Below are 14,030 nucleotides of genomic sequence, written 5' to 3'. Positions count from 1 at the left end.
AGTAACATACTCATTCTGAACTAAACAAACAAGAAATAACCACAATGCTATTCCTATCAATAACTCTATATACTACTAAGGGGATGGTGGATGGGTATGGCTCCGGCACCAGCAATGAATTTGAACATCTACTGTTATGGTTAAGTGCAACTTGGTACCATGTTCACCATTCCCAGTGCCACAGTAGCCTCTAGGCCTATCCAGCCAGATAGCAGGAAGGATATGTATCCAGGAGCCCCTGAAAAATGGTCTTCGCAATGCCAGTCCTAGATCTGAAACTTCAGAATTACCCTGGATATCAGTTGAAATGTTGGAAATCATAAAGAAACATTCTCCTGCAAGGGAATTTAAAGACAGCATCTCCTAAGTTGTCTGTTTTGAAAGGAGGCCAGCAGATCTATTCAGGAAGTTCCCCAGAAAGAGATCAATACCTGGAAGACTCCCTCATTCAAACTCCATTCATGAGGGCCTGTTCTGTTCCTGCTCAGCTTATCTGCCGGTATGTTTTGCTCTGATAAAATGAAAAATGCTTGGAGGGTAAAGAACAGTTAACAGCTAACTCCATGTGATCACAGCCAGCCTTTATAGAAGGTATGACCTTCTGCCTCCTAGCTTACTGATGAAACATATCACTATGTTGCTGTCTGTAATCATCAGGAGAGGTCCAGGGAACCATAGTTGATAAAGAAATCACATCCCACATCTCTTTCAAAATGATGTGCTTTGGTCTGTCTGGAGAATCCCATAGGCCTTGCACATTTATTTTTAATCCCTAAGGAAAGTATGAGACATCTGTAGCTATGGATAAACTTGAAGGCTTAGGAAAAAAAGGGGAGACGTGATTACTTGTATTTATAATCTCCACTAGTGCAGTTCCATTTATATAAAGTCCAATATAAGTATATGAAAATATAAAAGACACAAGTGTTTGGTCTAATTGTTTTGTAGATATTACAGAATCTTTCTCATGTACAACACACAGAGAGGAAACATACATTCCATGAATTCCTGAATCCTGAGAAGCTCACTCACTGAAGTCTGAGACTGAAAGGAGAAGCTCAGGAAAGTTTTCAGATAAAACTACACCTTCTCCTGTAGCAAATATTTTTGCTGTGGAGTATCTATAAGCCATACTAGAAAGACAACCTGGTGTGAAGAGGTCAATGAGGATTTCTAAATGTTTATCTAGAATCCTAGATTGCGCAGAAGAGCTGGAACCCATACTAAGGACTCTTGACATCTGGGAGAAGATTCTGCAAGGATAAGTAAGTCATCCAAATAAGGAAGAAAAAATGAATTACATTCCGTTTGCTATAAGCATTGACTGTAGCTAGAGACTTTATAAATACACTTGAAGCAGCAAATAACCAAAGTGTAATGCAAATAACTGATCGTGTGATCCAGACCCAGAAGTTCAGAGATCTTATAGGTCCAATATTACCATCAAGCTTCCATGTGGAATAAGAGGCAAAAGACTCTGAAGGGTTAACAGCTTAACTGTTGGAACTTCGCCATATCGAAATAGGAAGGAAGATTTAAAACTTGTCTCAAAGATCCAGAAGCGTAGCTAGTTTAACCAGTGCCATGGGTCAGTACTATGAACAAGCACCTCACCACCTCCAGCTCTTTCAAAGAAAAAACACTTCACTGCAATAAACCAGCCATCACATTGTAAGCGATCAGCCTTTTACAACTAGATCTACAACACCCCAGTTCTTCCATTAAAGAGACAAAAAGCAGACACTCCTACTGGCACACAAACCAGGTGGCCAAATGCACAACACCCCCCCCCTCCTGCCCCAGCCATTCAGGTCCTAATTCTGTTCCCTGCCCTTAACCCTCCTTTAACAATATTTCATTAAGAAAAAAAGTTATTTTAAAATACAGCAAATAGTCGTTACAGTTTATATCCTACCTGCATAGAGTGCTACTGTGCTCATGTTTTATTTAACAAAAAAAAACTTTTCAGACTGTAGCAAACAGTCAGTACAATTTATACTTTGCCTGCATGGAGAGCTACAGCGCTCATTTTTTACTCAAAAACATTTTTTTTTTTTTACTTTTAAACTATAGCAAACTCCTTGCTAAAATATTGCAAGCAGCTGTTACAGTTTACACCACATATGGAGCACTACAGCACTTGGGCTTAACCACAAACGCAATACTGTTTTTTTAAAAGCCAGTAATGCATTAGAGAGAGAGATCAGGATCAGCTGATCCCACTCCCCAACATTTTGCACCTGGGGCAGTTGGCCCTCTAGCCCTACCATAGCTAAGCTACTACCAAGAAGACTTTTTTTTTTTTTTTTTGTGGGTGCCAGCAGCATTCTGGAATAGAAGCTGTTGCCACTTGAATAAATGGAACTGGTTGTATGGCTCCTAGAATGAGCAAAGTTGAAAAAACCTGAGGAAAAAATTCTGTTTTGTTTGGAAGGTGGGGAGGAAGTCCCCTGAAAGGAGGTTTTTGAATCCATAGCCAAGTATAGCCCTCCTGTACCACCTTTAACCCCAAGGAGTCTTTCACAATCTGTTGCTAAAAGGGAATGAACATCGCCAGTTGTTAGGACAAGTTTTGAGATAGGGGGACAGGAAGGAAGCAGATATGCTAGCATAGCCATTCTTAAGTTGTAGACTGTCCCTTTATTAGACAGGTTCCCGTTTGTTACTGAACCCCTCCTGCAATCTCTGTTTCTTGGGCATGAAAGACTAATCTTTCCCACTTTCACCCAAATTTTCTCTCTTACCTAACTTCCTATCTTTAATTTCTCAAACCTCAAGTATCACATCCTGTATCACCTAAATATCCCCATCTCTCTTTTTCTACAATCTTACTATATGACTAAGTCTTTCCCTTTGTCAATTATGTAGTTAAAATAATAAATAAATGAATAAGCCAAAGCCTTTATAGAAGGTCAAACTTTCTCCGTTATTCCTCTCTAGTTGCAAAAACATACATCTTATCACAGTGAAAGTAATGTAAATAATGTACATTGATGGTTTGCCTTTTTCTTGTCTCTCTGTAGTTTTTAATTTTATCTCTGCAATGTCTAATTTATTACATTTATTTTATTTTTTTATTTTTTTTAATCTATGCACTGTATAATTATTTGTTATAACTAACGGAGCTTTTCTCACCAGGCCTCTGCTGAAAATGGGACTGTAATCCGTAGACTTTCCCAGTAAACCAAAGGAAGGAAATGAATGAACGAATGAATAAATAAATAAATCTGGGAAATTTGAAACTGGAGGGTCTGAAAAATCTTAGAAACTGTCTAAAATAATTTCCCTCTTTCATCAAATTGTTTGTGGACCTGAATAGCAGATGGGTCAAATAAAAACATTTTCTCTAAATTTGAATTCAAAAATTCAGACTCTGTATCAACAGAAAACCTCTGATTTCAAACATTAGCAGAAGCAGGGACCCTAGACACTGTATCTTCACAATCATATACATCTTTAAGGCATGTGTAGATACTAGAGACATTTAAAAAACAACACAATTGAGATAGGCACTTGTTGAAGTTGTAGTTAGATAAGTCAATCTGTACATATATATAAAAAAAAAAAAAAAACGTCCACACAGAGGACATATAGTTAAAAATTCTATATGCCAAAATGGAAGAATAAAAATGTTTAATACCAGATCTGTCCCAAAACCTTCCCCACTACATCCACGGGGAAGGTTTGGATGACACCTGTAGCCTGTCACCTGCTGGCATAGAAGTCAAGTTTGTCACAGGCTGAGAACAATGGAGAGAAAATAAGTGCGCATTAGTTTTGAGGGGGCTGAAGGTTGTGTTGTTACAGGCAGCATAGCATGCCTTCTCCAAGGCCGGCACTAGAGAAGAAATAGACACAGAATGAGACAAGCCAGACTGTCCTCCCTAAAGCCAAATTTACAAGAAAGACAATGTCAAAAGATACATATACATGAAATTATCAGAACTCCTCATTATAAATTTAAAGACTAATTATATGGATCTTAATATTTAAATAACTATTTAATCTAGGAGTAAGAACACAGGGCTATTAGAAGAAAAATGCTGAAACTACCTAAACATGTTAACAGATACAAGAAGTATTCTGACAGAAGGGGCTTACAACAACAAGAAGTTTACCAAGAAAACACAGCCTTAACGGCCAACTATTGCTAGGAAAGCACCACTTCCTGATGTTCAAAAACTGATGAAGTGTGACATGTTGGCGGACGAACTGACGGAACATTGGGAAGGCAATGTAATGCTCACCATGTGCAATACAAGGCAGTTCTGTTAAATAAAAAGCAATAATAGAAGCTGTAATAGTAGCATTTCCATAAATGTAAAAAAAAAGAACATATTTCTTTACCAGTGTATGAAAAATCCTCCTCATCATCTTCTTCATTTTGATAAGACTGCTCTTTGACTATATTAGTTCTATACAGCCGGCCTTCAATGTTAATTATAGGTGGGCGCAACACTTCCATTGCACAACACAGTTTTCAACAGATGTCACCAAATCTGTAGGAAATCAAGTATAATTACAATGTTAAGTAGAAGTAACAAATGCTAACAAAATCAACATCTAAAAGTCATACGGCAACTATGAGAGAAATAGGCATAGTTTACATTTTACCAGGAAAAAAAAAACTTTTTATATAGTTTACCTTTTGTTACATAACACAGATGTAAGAAAAGAAGAAAAGTGGTCATCCATCTGATCTGCTCTACTTACTGTATGTGGCTATTATCATATGCCCATCTTATGCCTCTTGTTCATAGGCTCATACCAGGTTATTGACAATACAAGATTTTTAGAAGCCTAGCCGTGAATTCCCATGAAGTTTTTTTTTTAACTTTGTAATTTAAATACAAAATAATCCAGTGCAATGGAACATTTACATGTTACCACTTTCCATAAGGGACAAGGGTGCTACTATGGAGATGAATTTGTAGTTTCCCAGCCATCCAAGACTAAATTTGAATATAGTAAGTACTTTGTTTTATGTGGAGAGGAAGATGATTGCAAAGAAGTGCAATTCTCTGTGTTACATCTCTCTCCCTCCAACATGTTCTATTTTTGTTGCGGAACAGATTAAAATCTCTTGAGGGGCGTTTATGCCACCACTGGACTTGGAGATGTTCAGTATGTCTGAGAGGATTGGATCTGTTGCAACTCTGTTTGTGAAGCAGAGGTCTCCACTCAACAGTCTATAAGGCACTGAAAATAGGTACAATGCTTTAAGACAATCCATGTATTTCTTATGATTTAGACCCTTGATTTTTCTTGGTGAGAAAACACTGTGGGTGCTCAAGTTGTGTCAAATGAGATGTACATACAAAAAGGGCATTATATTCAATGATCAGTCAACCAAGAGCCAAATATAGAGGAATGATCACATCCCTGGACCTGGATGCCATACCCTTACTAATAAGCTGCACAATGGTTGCTGTGCAGGTCATGCTTGTTGAAAGATACTATTATACATGTTTGGCATTTAGTTTTAGTCTAATGTTTTTGACACCAGATATTTATTTGAGAAAAGCCCTCTTGGAGGATCTTGATGTCCTCTGAAGAGCTAATACTACTACTAAATTTAAATTTATCAGCAAACTTGCTCAGCCATAAGCCCTTAACATCAACTTTGACCTCCAAGAAGTAAATGCCAAGGAGGAGTAGCACAAGGGCAGAGCCATGGGGTACACCACTAAAGATAGGTCTTTCAGAGGAGATGGAGACACCCATGATTTCCTGGGTTATATTTGAGAGACAGTTTAGTATCCACTGAACTACATAGAGATTGACATTTAGCTGGGAGAGTCTATTAACAACATCCGAGTCAGAAATGGTATCAAATGCCTTAGTGAGCTCTAGATATGTGGTGTGGATTGATTTTCCCTCATTCAATGCTTCAGCAACCTTCTTGAAGTCGACCAGGTTGAGTAGGCAGGATCTGCCCTTGACAGAATCGATCTGGCTTGGGTCAAGGATTTGTAGATTACCTATAACCTTGTTTATTAATTACATGACGATACTTTCCATAGTCTTACAGATGAGGGGCTCATCAGACTGTTTGGAGGCTGGTACTAAATTTCTGTAGGGTGTTTCAGGCTAGCCAGTAGGCATCCTGGTATGTTATCTGACCCCATAAAAACTATTTTTGCCCTTGGATAGTGCCTTGAGCACTTGTTCTTATGAGATTGCGGGCATAAATGTAGGTATGTGATCTATGATTGTTGAGGGGGGGTGAAGTTTGAAGTCTATATTACATAGTCAAAGTTTAATAACTTCAAACACAGAATGTTCGAACCATCCTATTCGAAGTTTAAAAAGTTCGACTATGAATAAAAAACAAAAAAAAGAAAAGAAAAACTGTTTTAAGCAGGGGGGCAGGCCCCCTTGCACCCCCCTACTACTTAAATATACCAACTCTAAGATCGCACCACATTGAACAAAAAGAAAACCTCCCCTTATGGAGATTTCCATTGTAACACTCAAGCTTCGGCAAATTCAAACGTATGGTGTCGAGCATATGAGGATCAAACTTGCAGAAGTTTGACTATCTGATAGGAACCCTGAAGTCTTGAGTTAAATGTATCTGCTAGTATACTGACATTGACCTCTTGGTCTAAGTAGGTGGAATCATTTACTATCAGCTCTGTGTAGAGCTAAGCACCGTTTCTGAAGTTTCTAACATGGTTACATAAGACTATGTGGTTATCTTTCATCTGAGTGGCTATTCTTCCTTCTTATCTGGCTTTGGCTAATTTGTTCAGGGTCCAGAGTTCCAAAAGGGACATAGAGGGAGGTCCTGTAGTTAGCTATGATGTGATCAGGAATTTTATTCACAGTAAGTTGAAAGAGGAGGATTTTCCAGGTAATGAGTCTGGAGGTGAGAATTTTTTTTTAAGAATATAGAGACACCTCCAACTTAGTGCATTAATCTAAAGCAATGAGCCTGTACAAGTGACAGCCATTGAAGCCCTGCACTGATTGAGTGCTTTTACTAGTCTTGGACTAGGTCTCAGTGATGATGTATATTGTCTTCCAGGGTAAGCAAGCCTACAGTGTGTGGAGTTTCTCGTTTAGGCTCCTAGTGTTGAGCAATAATACCTTAATGTTTTCTGGATTCTGTTTAGTTATGTTGAAAGCTTTAGAAGACGGACATTGCTTAAAAAATGCACAATGGGGATGGGCAATGTTTTGGTCAATATACAGAAGCTTGGGAGGGGGAGGTGCAGACCATCCCTGGCAAAGAAGTTACATCAGTCTACCATCTCTTTCCAATCTGATATTTTACATACATATGTAAACATACATATATATATATATATATATATATATATATATATATATATATATATATATACACACACACACACACACACACGTGTATATATATATTTATATATATATATATATATATATATATATATATATATATATATAAATATAAATATATATATATATATATATATATATATATATATATATATATATATATATATATGGGTCTAGGACACATGCTCGACTAGCATATGTCCGAATCACAAAACATCGAACATACATACACGAAAGCACTTAACATCAAAAAAGTGCTTCCGTGTATGTGTAGTTAAAAAAAAAAATCTACGTTTCTGCAAGGGGGCTTTGCCCCCTGTGCCCCCCACCCCCCCCCTACTTTATTATTCTCACTTAGAGATCGCACTACAGTGGGGAAAAGGGAATTTCCCCTTACTCGCACTGTAGTCCGATCTACGAAACAGGCACACATACACGAAAGCGCTTGTTGATGTTAAGCGCTTTCATGTATGTGTGTTCGATGTTTTGTGATTCGGACATATGCTAGTCGAGCATGTGTCCGGATCACATATATATCTGCGCCGAGAGTTCCATGAGGTTTCTCTTCACACAGTCCAAGGTGGTATGTCTCAAGTCGTTTACACCCACATTTTCAATGACTATCATATGTGTGCTTGTGGTGTGAGAACTGATGTACAAGTGTGATGCGATTAATCCTGGGACCTAATAGGCGACTGCACATGACTCTCTCCCTTGCACAACCTGGTGAGTGGTACGCTGGTGCCTCACTACGGATTCACCTATGACTAGGATATTGACACTGACTGGAGGTTGGTCTTACGAGCTTCTGAAATGAAAAAAAAATGTGATTTTTAGGTGCTTTGTGACGGGTGCTGTCGATGCTGTGTGTTTGAGAGTCTTTGTAGATTGCAAAGGGCACTTTCATCTTAGGTTACATTTAGGAAGCCTTTTTTTTTTTTAAACACCTTTATTGAATTATCACTTGTGACATAGGCACATTTAAATTTATACAAAAGTAGTCAAACTGTATTAAGCTAAAATTATCAAACATTATGCTTCAAATATATTAATATACATCATATAACCTAAACAACATTACATAAATGATTCAATTCCTGCCCCTTTTTTTAAAAACAAGAAACATCTTTATTAAACCATCATGGCATAAGCAATCATATATTTATGTAAATGAAAACAAACCACACCAACACAATCCGAGTTGCAAGCATTTTACATCACAAACCATACTGACACACTCCTATAATCTACCCAATTGTTTTCAGTCAAACATTACATAGCTCATTCATGTCCTACCTTCTTTTAAACCTCATTCCTCCCCTGTATATATTGTTTACACAATTCACTTTTTTCTAAAGATCTCAGTTCCAGTTGTTTTATCTCTGTTGCTATATTCACTACTTCTAATATAGTAGGAAGCCTTTGTGGTTTAGGTAGGGTAGTTTTAGGAGCCTCAACATATGTAGGTATGTCTGTTTAGTCTGAGCTGTGCAATTGGTTTAGTGTGGTGTGTGTGGTAATGACAACCTGCTTGTTATTTGTAGTGTCTATGTGTGGGAGTTTTTGCTCAAATAAACATTATATAACTACATCTCCCACACACTGTCAGTTTGCTTAAGTTGTAGGTGGTTGTCAGTAAACATGAGACAATTGCTACATTAACTCAGAATCTCCATTTCAACCAAGCTGGCTGCACAGATAGATGGGAAGTGCAAATCTATGGGGCTAAAAAAGTGCACAGGAGTCCAAATATTTATCAGTGTAGACTAAAAAAATAGTCTTAGCCCACCACCTATCCCAGTCTGCCTGAAGGACTCTGTGGCCTCCTTCCAGTCCTCCAGAACACTACTGCTGCTGCTGAATGACCAGATAAGAGCACTGTTGGGGGTATGTAAACACAGCAGCAAAGTTCTTTAAGATACTGAGATATTTTTTCTAGACCCCATACATTGTCCTTCCCTAACACTGACTTCACTTACAGCTTCAAATGGTATGTGGCTGTCTAGCTGATATCCTCCTTGTTTCCCCTTTCCACCTTACAAGCTGACACACTACCGTCCTTCTTTTACTTTTGTGAACATGGAAGTGAGGAATTATTTGAGATCTGCAGATTTCCTATTTTTACTGTGCTTCTTTCCCTCCTCAAAGGGAATTGTGTCAAAGGCCTTGGATAAGTCTAGGTAGGTCATATGCACAGAATTGCTGTTGTCTAGTGCTTTGGTGATGGTCTTGAAAAGTCCACCAAATTAAACGGGCATTATCTCCCCTTGGCAAAGCCAAACTGGGTGGGGTTGAGCATTTGAAAATTTCCAATATCTTTGTTAATAAGGTCCATGATGACTAGTTCCATGGCCTTGCAGATAAGGCTGGTCAGGCTAATGGGTCTATAGTTCCCTGGGTCCATGAATGCACCCCCTTTGTGCAAAAGGATGACAGTAGCTGCTTTCCATTCTGCTGGGATGAAGCCAGTGCTTAGGCTGTGATTGAAAAGTGTGCCCAATGGTGGTGCTAATTCCTGTTTTAACCCATGCAGAACACAGCCTAGGATGTTGTCTGGTCCCATAAAGACTGTGTTTGGTCTTGGAGAGAGTGTTTAAGGCCAGCTCCTCAGAGAAACTAGGTGGGAGACGGATGTTAGGGATGCTATGGGGTATATGTGGCAGAGACCAGGGGAGTGAGGTTTTCACTGAACCCATCAGCCAGCAGGTTTGCTATATACACAGGTTCTGCAAAATGTAGTACCATTAACTACAAGTTTGGTGCAAATCTGGGCCTTACATTTGAGGTTATGGATGTAACTAAATAATGGCTTGTGGTTATCCTTAGTTAGGGAAGCTACTTTGGATTTGTAGTTAGCTTTGGAAGACCTCACTAGGAGTCTTCTTTGCTTGTTTAAGTTGAGGAGGGAGTGTTTTCAGTTTTGAGCCCGTTCCTTCCTACTCTTTCTCCTGTTGTATAAGCTATCAATGGCAGCTGTCCACCAGGCAGGTTTGTTTTTCCTTGAAGATCTTGCTTTAGTTCTATCAGGTACAGCAGAGTCAATACAACTGTACAGCTGCTCGTATAAAGCATTGGTGTATAACTCAGAATGGGTGTCTGTTCCATCAGTGGGCGGAGGGCTTATTAAGCTATTTATGCTGTCAAGTAAGAGGCTGCAATTGGCCTTGGGGTAATTTTTTAGTCTAGTTGTTGCTAAGGGGGGAGGGCTATCTTGTGTTACAGTTACTTCTAGCGATACTGATTTGTGGTCAGATCTCAACAGGGATGGCCACACACTGGGGGTGGTGAGGCAGTCCCCCATGCTGGTGAGCACCAGATCCAGGATGTTTGAGCCACTTGTGGGTGTGTCAACCAGCTGGTCCAGGGCAATGGAGTTAAAGTCCAGGAACTTTTGGGAAAGTGAGTTACAACACGTATAACTTACCCAGTCAATGGATGAGCAATTAAAGTAATCCAAAACCAGGATTGTATCTTGATAGACTCAAGTAGATCCAAGTAGGCTGAGTGGATGTTCCGATTCATGGAGGGGATCATATAGCTGGTAATGATCTGAAGAGGGGTCTTACCTACAGTCAATTGCACCTGAAGTAATTCAAGGGAATCGTGCTGTTTAACAAATCCGGATGTGTATTTATCTTTAATGAATACTGAAACACCACTTCCTTTAGTTCTAACGCCTTCCATTTGTGGTCTGAAGGTGTGGAAGGAAATGAAACCTGGTATAACTGGGGTGCTCTCCATAGCCTTAAACCAGGTCTCAGTGACTGCACAAATGTCAGCATCTTCCATGGTAAGGACTGCTTCCAATGAGTGCAGTTTCTGGTTTAGACTCCTAGCATTTAGCAGCATAACCCTGAGGTTGTTTTTAGAAGGTATTATTACATCAGGAATTTTGTACTTGTAATATTGCCTACAAAAGGCACTATGGGGATGGCAAGAGCCTTAGTCAGTAACCGAAATCCCAGGGGTGACAGATGAAGACCATCACTAGCAAAGCATCGAGGTCTGTCGATCATGTCATCCCAGGCTGACAGATACTGGATCCCCTTTGAATGACACCAGAAACTAAGCCAATTGTTGAAGTCAGTCATTTTTGTTTATATTGAAGTATCATCATAGGCGAAGGTAAAATGCTGCTTAATGGTAGCGACATACCTGTCTGAGACACATAAGAGAGCTCAGTCATGTTTCTTTTCATATAGTCCAGTGAGGTTAGTCTCAAATTGTTCACACCAACATAGACTATAATGGTCATAAGTGTCTGTTGTTGACAGATTTGAGTGTGTGTGTGACGTGGTGGATCCTAGAACCTGACAAACAGCTGACTCTGACTTTTTCCTTATCCAACCTGGTGAAAGGGACATCCGTGTCTCTCACAACTAAGTTACCTACAACTAAGATGTTTGTTTTTCTGTTATACCTTAGAGGCTTGACTAGTGAGACACTGGTGTGTGATAGATTGTGTACTATGTTCTCCAAAGGATGTCTTGTGTGAATCATGCTTGTGTTTGTGTCGGAGAGGTCTCTGAGATTTAGGTAAGCTTCTGGTAAGGACCTCTGCATATATAGATTTATGTGTTGTTGGTTTAGTAGATGCAGGAGGTGAGGTGTGCATGCTGACAACCTGCTTAGTATCAGATGAACTGACTGGTGAGCAAGAGAGCCTGGATTCTAGGTTCTTGATACGGATACATCTCTCACATAATGAATTTGAGTGGACTAGAAGTGGGTTGTCAGTGTGCATGAGGCAATTGCTCCATTGCCTCAGGATGCTTATGTCGACCAGGCTGGCTGGAGAAACTGTGGGAAATTTTCTGTCCATAATGATAGGTAAGTTTATCCCTTTTTTGCTTCCTCAACATCCTTTCTACTCTACTTTCTCCTTTTCTTTAACATATAATATGTACTTTTCAACATGAACTTCCTCCTTAACCTCCCTAGCTCTTTATTTCTTAGATTCTTTTCCAGAACTGGCTATATGGTCCTCTTTATCTTTGTAAGTTGCTTTGCTCCCTACGGTTCTCTCCAGACTCTCATTTCGGTCTAAATAAGTTCCACCAGCTTATCTGTCTTTACACAATCTTTTTTTTGTGGATTTGTGTGTCTGATGGAGGTCTCTCCCCACAGCTTGTGATGAACCAGACTGTAGAATTTTCACTGTTGGCCAGGGGCAGTGTTCCAGCTGTTGAACCCATTCATACATGCTAAATAGAATACCCAGTACTTACCATTGCCTGTGCCTTCACGTACTAGCTCAGCAAAAAATCACTCTTGGTTTAGTACTATCATTATATCATTCTCCAACTCCCTCCATGTTTGGGTACAGGAATGTACCAGTATATTTCAAGAAGACTGAGATGTTTCCCCATCATAACTATCACACTCTGCACCACATACTCATTCATTCCACCACATGTCCAGCATACTCTCCTTCAACTACTAGTCAACATATTCAGAAAAATGCCAAGTTACTGAATGGCTCTAAATTGATGCTGTTCATTTGAAGTTTAATGGCCAAAAACACATTTAGGTGATCTTTGAGGTTGCATTCTTCCCTGCTGTTGTGCAACCGCTGAGTTGGCATCTTTTAGTTGAGGAGTGTGGGTGTCTTCCCCTCTCACATGGGGACTACAGAGGGAACAGGCAACTTGCCTGCTATGACTCCCACCACTGCTGCCAATATGTGATGGGCACCACTATGTCTTCCCCAGGCTGAGCCAGTAATCAATGAGCCTGAATCCATACCACTGGAGAGGGACGTCCACTTGGAATACAAATGGATACACTCAGTATTTCCAGATGCAGACCTCTCTGCATCAAGTACAATTTCCCTTAAGAGCACACAGGTAACACACATAGCCCTGGGTCAGGATGCGTCTATATCTGTCTTGCTCCAGGCCCCCAATAAGGCTCCCCATTGGTACAACTTTAGGGTTAGGTCCATGGCCGAGTGTCCAAGCCAAGTCTTCCAGCACCCTCGCTGTAAACCCAGTGCTTCATGTGCCTGCCCCAAGTAGCTGACACACACACACACTCTTTAAGGTTTCATCTTCACACACACACACACACACACACACACACACACACACACACACACACACACAAGGAAACACTAGGACAGATAACACACTCTACCAACTTTGCCCACACTATAAGGTAATTATCACTGCCACCAGGCAGCTACTATATGGCTCTTAAAAGGGTATCCAATTATACTGTGTAATATTAATACTAATACAAATGGTAGTAGTTCACAAAGACAGCTAGGCTTTCTGGAGTGGCCCCCACGGTGTCACCAAATAAATGTAAGTACTCTCAAATGTTAAATGCTCCCTACAAGAACCAGCCATGATAAAAGTATTAAATGTATTTAATAATAAATAATAAAAAGCATGAAAATATTTAATATATATTCACAGTAAACCACAGAGTTCAAATCACAGAAAATATTGAAAAGAATATTGAAGGACAGACTCAGACAAATAAAGTAAAACAATATCTAAACTAAGCTTCACTATATTCCTGACTGAATCTAAGACAATTTTACTGTTCCCTAGTAACTTACTTGGGCAAGGCAAAATTAAATATGTGAGTAGTCTTTCTAGTCAGGCCACAAACGGAATATTCTATATTCCGAGATTACTCCCTGTAAAATATAATATCCAAGATGACTTTCAGAATAACCTTATCTGGTCACCTGACTCTAGGAT

The 14,030-nt window shown here is 39.5% G+C and overlaps 1 protein-coding gene across 8 annotated transcripts in view; it reads right to left on the bottom strand.

Moving 5' to 3' along the window:
- Positions 1 to 14,030, bottom strand: part of ASCC1 (activating signal cointegrator 1 complex subunit 1) — a gene marked incomplete at its 3' end in the record, with an annotated part of 476,277 nt that overhangs the window by 396,083 nt on the left and 66,164 nt on the right. For all 8 annotated transcript variants that reach the window (XM_044056221.1, XM_044056218.1, XM_044056214.1 and 5 more), the window contains 1 exon segment: positions 4,348 to 4,499. In XM_044056221.1, coding sequence (XP_043912156.1) covers positions 4,348 to 4,465 — 118 coding nt within the window.

The sequence above is a fragment of the Protopterus annectens genome, chromosome 14.part0 (genome assembly GCF_019279795.1).
Source record: "Protopterus annectens isolate FY-2018-M chromosome 14.part0, PAN1.0, whole genome shotgun sequence".
Taxonomy (NCBI): Eukaryota; Metazoa; Chordata; order Ceratodontiformes; family Protopteridae; genus Protopterus; species Protopterus annectens.
Note: the sequence above shows the minus strand (reverse complement) of the source record. Positions and strands in the feature narration are given on the sequence as shown.